Source organism: Panicum hallii, chromosome 3 (genome assembly GCF_002211085.1).
Source record: "Panicum hallii strain FIL2 chromosome 3, PHallii_v3.1, whole genome shotgun sequence".
NCBI lineage: Eukaryota > Viridiplantae > Streptophyta > Magnoliopsida > Poales > Poaceae > Panicum > Panicum hallii.
The window spans coordinates 4138467-4149906 of NC_038044.1; the positions used below are offsets into that span (position 1 = coordinate 4138467).

At 49.7% G+C, this 11440-nt stretch overlaps 1 protein-coding gene across 1 annotated transcript; it reads left to right on the forward strand.

Annotated features, from left to right (window-relative positions):
- Positions 1–632: 632 nt before the first annotated feature.
- On the forward strand, positions 633–2296 carry LOC112886617 (mugineic-acid 3-dioxygenase-like). The gene is made up of 3 exons (XM_025952565.1): positions 633–980; positions 1071–1318; positions 1423–2296. The coding sequence occupies exons 1-3, from the start codon at positions 789–791 to the stop codon at positions 2006–2008; spliced, it is 1026 nt and encodes a 341-aa protein (XP_025808350.1). The 5' UTR covers positions 633–788; the 3' UTR covers positions 2009–2296.
- Positions 2297–11440: the final 9144 nt, after the last annotated feature.

Here is an 11440-nt window from a genome sequence, read left to right on the forward strand (position 1 = left end):
CTAGGAAGAAGAGGGGGGAGGGGGAATTCGCTGTCTCGATTTTTCCATAGAATCTTATTACCGATCCAATACGTTTTTTTTTAATGGCTTAGAAGTTACTCCCTCCGTAAAATATAAGATGTTTTGATTTGTCCTAAATTAAAGTAGTCTAAGTTTAACCAAATTTATAAATAAAAATATTAACATCTAACACATAAATATTTTATAATGAATCTAATTATTGTAATTTGATGTTTAAAATATTACTACTCTTTTTTATAAATTTGATCAAATTTAGAATAGTTTGATTTAGAATAAATTAAAATACCTTATATTTAAAACAGAGGGAGTAATCTGTTGATCAGATGACGACGAGACATGATAATGTTGTACCAGCTACAGTCCACGCAACGAAAAAGGCTTAAGAAAGACGCAGCAGGTAACCAAATCTGACAGCGACAGCCGACACGCCGCCTGCTCCCACACACTATCGACGAGCGAGCACCGAAGCCCGGCGTCACCCGAGCTCTGAGCGGCAACTTTCGCGTTGTCACTCTCACTGACTCCATGACTCGCACACTGACGAAGTGACGAGAAGTCGATCGAGCTAGGGATGTACGCAAGATAGAGCAGCAAGCTTCTTGCTGCCCAGCCCCAGAGGGCAGAGCGCGACGATCTCCCACTCCACGCCTACAAAACGGCACGAAGACGATCGAGCAGCCAAGCGGCATCAATTCATTCGCACAGCCTCTTGCTCATCTGCTCTCCGAATCTCCACAGTTGTGTGTTCCCTCCTCCTCTGATCCTCCATGGAGAACATGCTCCACCTGACCCCGGCGCACGCGTCGTCGATCCCGGACGGCTTCCTCCTGCCGGCCGACCACCTCCGGCCGGCGACCGCCGCTGTTGCTGTCTCTCTTCCCGTCATCGATATGTCCCAAGGCCGCGACGAGGTCCGCCGCGCCATCCTTGACGCCGGCAAGGAGCACGGATTCTTCCAGGCTAGTTGCCCTCCAGGCCTTTCCTGCTAATTTACTTCCAGGGATATTAGTTATTTACTAGTCCCAACTCCCAATTTGCATCACCTGCAGGTGGTCAACCATGGCGTCCCCGAGCAGGTGCTGCGGGACATGGAGGCGGTGTGCCACGAGTTCTTCCAGATGCCCGCGGCGGACAAGGCGGAGTTCTACTCGGAGGACAAGAGCAAGCCCAACAGGCTCTTCTCCGGCACCAACTACGAGACCCTCGGCGAGAGGTACTGGCGGGACTGCCTCCGCCTCGTCTACCCCTTGCCCTCCGGCGACACCAAGGACTGGCCACACAAGCCGCAGAGGCTCCGGTAAACCATGATCATTCAACTAGGCCGACGAATGCATAGCTTAACTTGATCAGATTTGATTGCCTTCAGCTGTTCGACATGCATCATCGATCTGCATGCTGCAGGGAGGTCGTCGGGAATTACACCGCGCTGGCAAGAGGCCTGGCCATGGAGATACTGCGCCTGCTGTGCGAGGGCATGGGGCTCCGGCCTGACTACTTCGTCGGCGACATCAGCGGCGGCCGCGTGGCCCTCGACATCAACAGCTACCCGCCGTGCCCGGATCCGAGCAGGACGCTGGGCCTGCCGCCGCACTGCGACCGGGACCTCATCACCATCCTCCTCCCCGGCGCGGTCCCCGGCCTCGAGGTCGCCTACAGGGGCGACTGGATCAGGGTGCAGCCCGTGCCCAACTCCTTCGTCGTCAACTTCGGCCTGCAGCTCGAGGTCGTGACCAACGGGACGCTCAAGAGCGTCGAGCACCGCGCCGCCACCAACTCGGCGGCGCCGCGGTTGTCCGTGGCGACGTTCATCGTGCCGCTGGACGACTGCGTCGTCGGCCCCGCCGAGGAGTTCGTCGGCGAGGGCAACCCGCCGCGCTACCGCACGCTCAGGGTCGGCGACTTCAAGCGCATGCACAACGTCGTCAACCTGGGCTCGTCGCTGAACCAGATTACCAACCTCAAGAACAACCAGCAGAAGGAGATTTGAAGCAAATTAATTAAAAACCAGGGCAACTAGTCCTTGACAAGGATTTGCCTTAATTAAGCTTCCTCGATCGATCGTCATGCCAAGCTTATTTCCATGTCCCTCAAGTGTCCACGTGTATCTCTCGGTCACATCTCTATCTAGCTGCTGAGCATGTGATACGTACGAGAGACGACGACGGCACGACGCAATAAAAAAAAAAGACATGCAAGTTGTGTGCTATTGTTTGTTATATAAGAGTCAAGGTGTTAAAAAGTAAATAAACACGAATTACCTATATGGATACCTATATGGATCATTGTCAAATGTCCTACTTATTATATTACACACACTCTCATTTTTATACGGCAGTTAATATATATGGTTGGATTACATTGGCCAATTCACTGTAGTAGTGCTTCCAAATTAAACTTTTTAAAAGGACAATTTAAAAAATACAAGTGCGCCCAAATTTTTCAAGATCTTAAAAGTTTAAAATTTTAAGACCTTACGCTCTCAAAAGCGACTATTGCTCCAAATGTAGTAATACTCTATGTAGCCAGCTTTCATCCCCCAAGGGCCTATTTGGCGGGGCTCCGGCTCCTTCAAAAACGGCTCCAGCTCCGGCTCCGAGCGGCTTCTCTGGTGGAACTGAAACCGTTTTGGAAAATGTTTGGCAAAACAGTTTCACCCTATTTTTATAAATGGATTGAAAATGTCAAATGTCCAATATGCCCTTAGTTATTTTTTATTTTTCCTCCCATTCTTTTCGCTTTTATTTTCTTTCCTTCTATTCTCTCTCATTCTTATCCGTCCTCCTCCTGTGCGCCTCCTTCTTCCACTGGCCGGCGGCAGCGGCCTCCGCCTGCGTCTCCTCCTCCCGCCGGCCTTGGCCCGCGCCTCCTCCTCCCGCCGCGCCCCGTCGCGCCACTGCCTCCACGACGACCACAGACTGCGCCTACTCCGTTGTGGCCGGCGGCGCCTAGCCTCCTGCCCCGCCCCGCCGCGCCACGGGCTCCGCGTCGGTCACAGGACGCGCCCCCGCTGTGGCCACTGCCGCCCCACCCCGCCGCAGCACGCGAAGAGGCCGCGAGGAGGTGCAGCGTGTGCGCGGGGGGGGGGGGGGGGGGGGGCAAAGGTGCCAGGCGAGATGGAGAAGCCGCTCTCTAGAGCAGAAATTCTGGGGCTCCACCGCCGGAGCTGGATGCATGCACCCCGTTTGGGAGGGCTCTAGCATAAGCCGGTTTTGGAGCCGCTCTTGGAGCCCTGCCAAAGGGGCTCTAAGACCAATTCCAGCAGGATTACCTATCTCTTAACCCAAATTAGGGGAAAATCGCGTGGGACCCAGCACTATTGGTACTGGGCCGAAGCCCCGTTCCCAGCGGTGTCTCGCTTCCGCCTCCCCATCCGGCTAGCGGCGGTTGCTTCCCGCGCGCGGGCGGAACAAGAAGGCGGGCGAAAGAAGGGACGCGCGCGGGCGGAAGAAGTTTCTCGGCCTGATCTGGATGCCCCGACAGCCGAATCTCTAGCTCTTCCCCTTCTTCGTTCTTCTCACGCTGAAGGTATGTCTCGGTGCCCTCCGTGCCCCCCCTTTTTTTTCTGATTTGTATGGGCTGCTATCTCGATGCTCTCCGTTGTGATCTCCGTGTGTATGGATCTCCGTGTGTATGACTGCAGTCTTGCTGTTCTTTCTTGCAATACTTGGTGCGTGCTCCTTCTGCCTGAGAGGGAAAACCTTTAGGTTTACAATGACATGGCTTCGAAAGCTTTGCGTGAACGCAGGGTAGGGACTTCCAGAGTGTACGACGATGTATTATTGGCGACCACCATTGCTTGTATCGGCACAGAGGAAGAAGAGAACAAACCTAACCCGCGTCGAGGTTCAATTGTAGGACACCGGACATTGCACGAGATAGATACAGTGGGTATTGCCGTTTGATGGAGGACTATTTCGTTTCCAACTCTGTCTATGGTGAAAACTTGTTTCGCCGTCGGTTAGTGTCCAACTATTTGCCCAAATTGTGTACCTTCTCTTCGTCCTTATCTTATTATGGTTTCATTGTCTTCACAGGTTCCGAATGACAAAGAATATGTTTGAAGATATTAAGGACGCTTGTGATCAAGCAAACCCATACTTTAATGGAGACAAAATGCTGCAGGAGTTTGGGGCTTGGCTCCAGTGCAGAAGGTAACTGCTGCTTTGCGCATGCTTGCATACGGAGGTCCAGCTAATATGTAACACCCTAAGGTAATTTTCCCTAATTTTAATGAATTTATTTGGGCTTAAATAAAATTTCTAGGGTTTTTCTCTAATTTATCTTGCATTTAAAGTAATTTTATAACGCAAGTAATTAAAATTTAATATAAGATCAACTTGTTTGTGCATTCATGCTGGAGCATTATTTTATTGTGTTGAGTGTATAGGGTTTGAATTCAAATTCTTTTGAATTCAAATATAATTGTTTGAATGGTTAAGTGTGGGAAAAGACAAGGAAAAGAAGAAGCAAAAGAAGGCAGCAAAAGCTCTTGGGCCGGTCCTTTCCTCGCGGCCCATCTCTTTCCCCTCTCTCTTTTTCCCTCCGCAGCCCAGCAGCCACTTCCCCCTCCCTTTCCCCCGCGTGGGCCGCGCCAGCCCAGCTCTTGCCGCGCTCAGTCCAGTCGGCCCAGCGCACGCAACCTCTCCCTCGCTCAGCCCACGAGCGTATTGCCCCTTCCCTCGCTGACGAACCGGACCCACCTGTCATCGCCCTCCTCCCGCACCCCCGTTCCCGCAACGGCCGCGCCGCTGCACGGCCGAGATCTCCGGCTCTTCCCCGCCGCAACCATACCCCGAGATCCCTGGCCCTGCCCTTCTTATTCCCCTACGCCACCCCTTGGACCCACCTCATCCCACCAGCGCCGCCCCAAAACCCTAGTTGCGCCCGCTGCCTTGCCTCTGCTCGGAGCAGAGCCCCCGCCGCCGCGGGCACGCCGCTCCACTGCACTCTAGCCCCGACTGGACCCCGCAGGAGCTTCGTCCGAACACCAGGAACCTCCCCGAGGCCGCCTTCTTCGACTCCGGCCTACACAGCAGTCGGAATTTTACGGAGACCCGCCACCGCACGACCTTCAAGCCGCCGGTGGAGATCCAGGGACCGGAGGGACACGCCACCGCCCGAACCGCAAGCTCCGCTCGAGCGCCGCCGCGATCATCACCCGGAGCTCGACGCCGACCCTGCTTTGCCGCGCGTCCGGTTAATCCCGGCCTCGGTGAGCCACCTCCCCACCTACACATCGCCGCCCCACCTCCCCTCTCCTTTGCGCTAGTTGTTTTGGCCCGCCTGCGTGCCCGCATAGTCCTGGCAGCCCGATCCGTGATGGATGCGTAAGATTAGATCGCGCTGAGAGTAGATCAGAACCGCAGGATCCAGATCCAACCGTCCTGATTAGAACATACCGTTTCAGCCAGCCGTTTTGCTAAAGAGCCCCTGTTCTTTTGAAGTATAAACCCGCAGTCCACCCCGTAGTTCAAAAATAATTGCAAACAAGTCCTTTTCTTCCTGTTTGACCCCCTGAGCTTTCTAGAAATTGTTTCTCAGCCCTAGTCTTGGAGCTTTTGCAGGCTAGCCCCTGTGTCTACCCTTTAATTAGGTTTTAGCCCTCAGTGTTTGCACAAAACCCCCTAGTTTTCCTGTTTTCTTACAGGAAAGCCCCTGGACCTTGTTTGAGCCCTAGATTTCGCGTCTTAGCTCCGTTTTAGGTGATTCTTGCGCTCACGCGATCGTTGTAACGTGTAGAATCATTCTAGCATGGTTTGGTGTGCTGTTTTTATGTAATATTGTACTGTTTCTTATCGTTTGTCCTTGTTTGCATGTATGTGTACGTGTTGGACCATGTTTTGGCGTCGTGATCGTGAGTAGACGCGGAGCCTTTGGACGAGTACCAGGAGCAGCCATCTTCCGAGCAGTTCGAGCAGCAGCCGGGAGAGTACGAGGAAGGCAAGTATAACATGAATATCCTATCACTTTTAAATACAATTTCAAACTGCATGTTAATTCTGTATGCCTATAAGGATTTCCTAGCCACCTTTATCCTTATATATATATCCTTGGGTTGCATTGTGGTTAGTTTTGCTAGGTGCTGTGCTCTCACATATGTTGGTCCTTTTTAATTAAATCTGATTAATGGATATATGCAACTTAATTCTGAGAGTGGCCCTCTGTGCTGTGTGCTTGAGTGGCTCACATCTCCTTAAAAGATATTTTGTTAGAAACATGGTTTAGGGGGCCAGCACGGTGCATAGTGCTTGGTTGGCCACTCTCCATAAGGACCGGTTCATAGAGCGACAACCTGGGACAACCGCGCAACCACAAGACTGGAATGGGACGGTCTTGACTTACTACTTAGGTCGTGTTGGTTCGGGAGTAACTTACCTGCGTGGGCAAGAGGGGTGGTAAGCTTCAATGGTCCCTGCTCCTCCGGCTTGGTCTGTGCTGTGTGTCTTGTACCCCCGGAGGTGGGCCCATCGTCGCTGATCCAGAATCCTTAGCGGTTATACCTTACCAACGTGATCCTTTGTAACGGTCTCGTAGTGTGCTTGCTAGCCATCTCACCTAAGGAAGTGTGATGAACAACTAGCGCAGCTCACGACTTGTGGGTAAAGTTGTGCAACCTCTCGAGAGTGTAAAACTGATATATCAGCTGTGCTCGCAGTCATGAGCGGCCCAGATCCTCCGTCTGATTAGTGGGTTGTACCTTTGGTGGTTTGGCTTGGTTTTCAGTAGTCTCATGATTAATTCTGATTAATTATTATGTAACGGGGGTTATGGTAATTCATCCACTTGTAGTAATTAGCTTTCATAAAAATTGCCAAGATTAAAAGCTAATGCAGTTGAGTCAGCTAACCCTAGAGCCTCATAACTCGTGTTATACTTGTTGAGTACAAGTTGTGTACTCACGGTTGCCTCTTCCTCTCTTCTGTTCTCTTTGGGACATCTTCGACTGCTGCTCAGTACCAGGCGACGTGGAGGATTACATCAGCGGACTCGACGATTTCTAGGCGTTGTCTCCCAGTTGACGTCCCTGTGGCGCCCCGCTCTTCATGTATTTATTTTACGCTTCCGCATTCCTTGAACTGATTCTTGATTCAGTTGTAATAAAGATATTCATTTTATAATTTATACTCTTTTATTCGTGACATGCGTTGTGATATCTTGATAATCTGTTGTATATATGCGTGACTTGATCCTGGCGCATATATGATTGCTCGATTTATGTTCTTATAAATCGGGTGTGACATAATAGCCTAGATGAGTACCTTCAGATGGGAGAAAGCACCATAATTGAGAGTGTCAACCAGTTTACACGGACCATTGTTGAGCTATACGGTCCTAGGTACTTAAGGCAGCCAACAAGAGCTGAAATACAAACGTTGTTGCAAGTTGTTGAAGCACCTGGATTTCCAGGAATGTTGGGTTCGATTGATTGTATGCATTGGGAGTGGGAGAGTTGCCCTACCGCTTGGCATGGTCAATATAGAGGTCACTTTAAAAAACCTACCCTTATTCTTGAGGCAGTTGCTAGCTACGATACATGGATATGGCATGCTTTCTTTGGACTTCCGGGATCATTGAACGACATCAATGTGCTACATCGTTCACCAGTGTTTGACAATCTTGCAGCGGGTAATGCTCCAGAGGTTCAATTCAATGTAAACGGTAGGGAGTATAACATGGGCTACTATCTGGCAGATGGTATATATCCCCCATGGGCTACTTTGATCAGTGGTATTCAACAGCCTGGAACTAATAAGCACAAGGAATTTGCGAAAAGGCAAGCTGAATTTTGTAAAGATGTGGAATGGACTTTCGGTATTTTGCAAGGACATTATGGAATCATCAAAGGGCCAGCGAGCCTATGGGATCAGGTCGACCTAAAGTACATTGTTGATTGTATCGTCATACTACACAACATGGGTATCGAGTACGAGAGAGGATTGCCTCAGCTGCTTGCAACGGACTATGAAGGTGCGACGGATCCCAGATTGGGCAATGACAATACAAACGTGCCGGAGCTAGCATTGTTGATGGAGAATCACCGTAGGATCCAGAGCCGACAAGGAAATGAACAATTGAAGCTTGATCTGATCGAGCATATTTGGAGCAAGTACGGAGATGCGGCCAACAATTAGTTTAGCTTATGAATGGATTAATGTATGAAACAGGAAGTCATGTCGCATTTCCAGTCTGTTTAGATTATTGTGTATGTGTTTCAATGACCATCAATATTTGTATCGATTCTTTCTATTCTGAGATTTGAGATTTCAATCATCTGGTTGAATGACATTCTTTTGCTAGAATCAATTTGTTCAGGTTTGAAAACGACATTGATGCAGTGGCTTGCCAAATTGATTCAGGCCTGGAAATGACATTAGCTGTAGCGTTAGCATAGGCTTCTCAAATTTTGTGTCAATTCTCAAATTTACACAGGTTACTGCCTGGAATTCATCATATTTACACAGGAAGCGCAGCTGCCATTTATAACAGGTTTTTACAGGTTCGTTGTAGCAGGTTCCTTGCAGCAGGTTTTTACAGGTTGCACAGAAAGTTCAGTTGACAGAGAGTTCAGTCACAAAAATACACCTAACAGCAACACTCAGGCACCTTCAGACAAGAATGTTGACAACAGAATTCAGTTATAAAATACAGCTAACAGGAAACAACAAATGGAAAACAAGCATTGTTCTCACGTACAGAGATCTGATACAAAGATACAAGGCTGCCAAGCAGCCCTCCCTTAACTACATGGCTGTCAAGCAGCCCTGACTTAACTAAGATCAGATGAACCCGCGCCACTTGCAGCCCTCGCAGCAATCTCCTTCTGCTTCCTAATGTAGTAATCCCTGACCCATGGTGACATCTTCTCAACATCAAGACTCATGACCTTATCTTCTCGGTCTTCCTTTTGCAGGTTCAACAACTCAGTTGCTATCTCAAGTTGTTTTTCCTGAATCGAAACATGTTTCTCCTGCAGGGCAAGCTTCCTCTCAGCACGTGTAGCAATCGCCTGGGCTTCCTCAATGGTTGCAGCCTCTACTCGTGCATCATACTTGGACCTATCTTCATGAATCTTTTGCAGCACGTCTATGTATGCTGAGCTACTAGAAGAAGAGCCAGCAGGGCTAGTGCGCAACCTTTTTTGCCTTGTCTCTTCCAATGGGCCGGGTAGAAACATTGGAACCCCCAGTCCCCTCTTGGCCACTAGCCCCCGGTGAATCCTGAGTCACATCATGGACAGAAGCCTTGTTCTTGGTGCCTTTGTTCCACTCCTTCGCTAACCAATCATTCCATTTGGCTGAATGGCGAAGAATTAACCAACAATGGATCAGCTTGAATGGGCTTCCAGCGATACCTGCATACATTTGCAGAGCGTCCTTCACCTACACATATATAATATAAGGTTAACAATCTCACTGCAGAAACTATGAACTATGAACTATGAACTAAAGAAACTATGAAAGAATTACCTTGTCATCTTCACTTTGACCACTTTGATTGCGCCTAACAATCTCACTATAGAAGCCACAAAAGCGGGCGGTGTCTTTCTGGATGTCTCCCCACCTATGTTGCAGAGAACTGAGAGACCTCACAGTGGGATTCCGACTAACTTCATTGTAATAATCAGAAATTCTGGTCCAATATGACTTGTATGTCTGATTGACCCCAACTGCAGCATCCTTTGACACATTCAGGTAGGCAGAGCACAGTGCCTCATCTTCATCTTGAGCAAAATTCTTGGACCTCGACACAATACCTTTCTTTTTTCCTCCAGTAGCCGCCATACTTGCGGCCTCTCCTGACTGAAATAGAGGACCATCGATCGATGCACATATATGAATATTTCAAACCAACAATGAGAACTACATATATACATACTTGGGCATCCTGCTGTTCAACATTCACAGACACATCCGGAGGGGTGCCATTCATAGCAGTGAGGTCAATGGTGGGTGTGTAATTCACTTCACCATTGAACTGGCCCTGAGAACTAAATTGGCTCCAGAATTGATCCATGACGATTCTACAAAAGGCACTAGCACAACATAATCATGTACACAACCAGGGAAATCACCTAGATCTGAGAGAAAAATCACTATTTTTTTGGGGGAAAGGGCAGAGCAGTGGGCATGCATACCAGGGTGCGGCTGCTTCCGGACCCGACGAAGAGTAGGGGTTGGCCTTTGGCGCTTGGCACCAGCCTCCTCGCCGTCGACCTCCCGGCTGATGAATCCACCGAAACCTAGGACGCGAACGGGTCAGAGAAGGCGGCGCGGTACAACAGGGACGGCGCGAGTGCGGAGGAAGCAGGAAGAGGTTGCCGTGGGGGAAGAGGAGGGAGAGGCGAGGGGGGAGCTCGAGCGAGTCGCGAGGAAGACGAGCGTACCAGGGAAGAGACGAGCGAGACCGTTGGCGAGTGGAGAGGTTGGGGGAGAGAGAAAAGCTCGTAGAAAAGGGGGGCCGCTCGGGGGGGGGGGATGCGGTTTTTGGGGAGACGATGGGAGATCTGCTGGAGGAGAGAATAGTAGCAAATCTCCTATAATTTGGGATAAAATATTGGATGGGGGATCTGCTGGAGTTGGTCTAAAGCTGGTGTTAAGCGCCACATGCAATTTTTTGTACAGAACATGTCTGAGCGTATTTTTCATTAAAAGGAGAAGTTGGCTCCACATGCAACTTGGAGAAGGGAGTTGCTACTATCCAGCAATTGGTTTTTTTTTAGCCTAGATTTCAGTCGGTTTTCAACCGATCGTAAAGTGACATGTAACATCGTAACAACATGGTAGAAAAAAGAATCGATTGGGAACGATACATGAAATAATCAGTCACAAAAATATAAGGAAAGAAAAGAGAGAAATGTGATTGAAAAGGAGGTATGACATCAGTCAGATTCTTCCACAGACCGTATGCCTCTGCTATACCTTTAAGCATTGAAGCTACAGGCTACAGTTCAATTGTTGTTTCATATGTAGGACGATCGAATAATGCAGTGCACGTCTTTCCCAAAAGGTTTAGATGGCACATGGCTAGCGTACAATGCTGGCAGCTTATTCGTGGTTCATCAGCTGACTGCTCGGAGAAACAAGGTACACTTCTTGTAGCAGGTACAGAACGAAAATGGCAGCACGTAACAAGAAGTGACCGGTGACCCGACAAGGACAGCCGCCGGCGTGCAATAATAGATCACGCAAGCCGGCGAAGAGATATCGACGAGACGGCGAGCGGGCAAGCACTCCACGGCGCCGCGCGAGCTTGAGCGGCAACACGTACCTTGTCGCTCTCTAGCTAGCTGTTCATCGACAAGTCATCGATCGAGGTCGGCACGCCGGAGCGGCCAAAGCAGCACCACTGTTCCTTAGCTTGTTCCGACCCTCTAGCTGCATGCTCTCTTCATATATTGCCTCCGATTCGATCAGCATCC

What these genes read in the sequence shown, in the direction of transcription:
- LOC112886617 (XM_025952565.1), top strand. Translation starts at nt 789, where the DNA reads ATGGAGAACATGCTCCACCTGACCCCGGCGCACGCGTCGTCGATCCCG. An exon ending in AGGAGCACGGATTCTTCCAG is followed by an intron (nt 981 to 1,070) that starts GCTAGTTGCCCT and finishes CATCACCTGCAG; the next exon opens with GTGGTCAACCATGGCGTCCC. An exon ending in CACAAGCCGCAGAGGCTCCG is followed by an intron (nt 1,319 to 1,422) that starts GTAAACCATGAT and finishes TGCATGCTGCAG; the next exon opens with GGAGGTCGTCGGGAATTACA.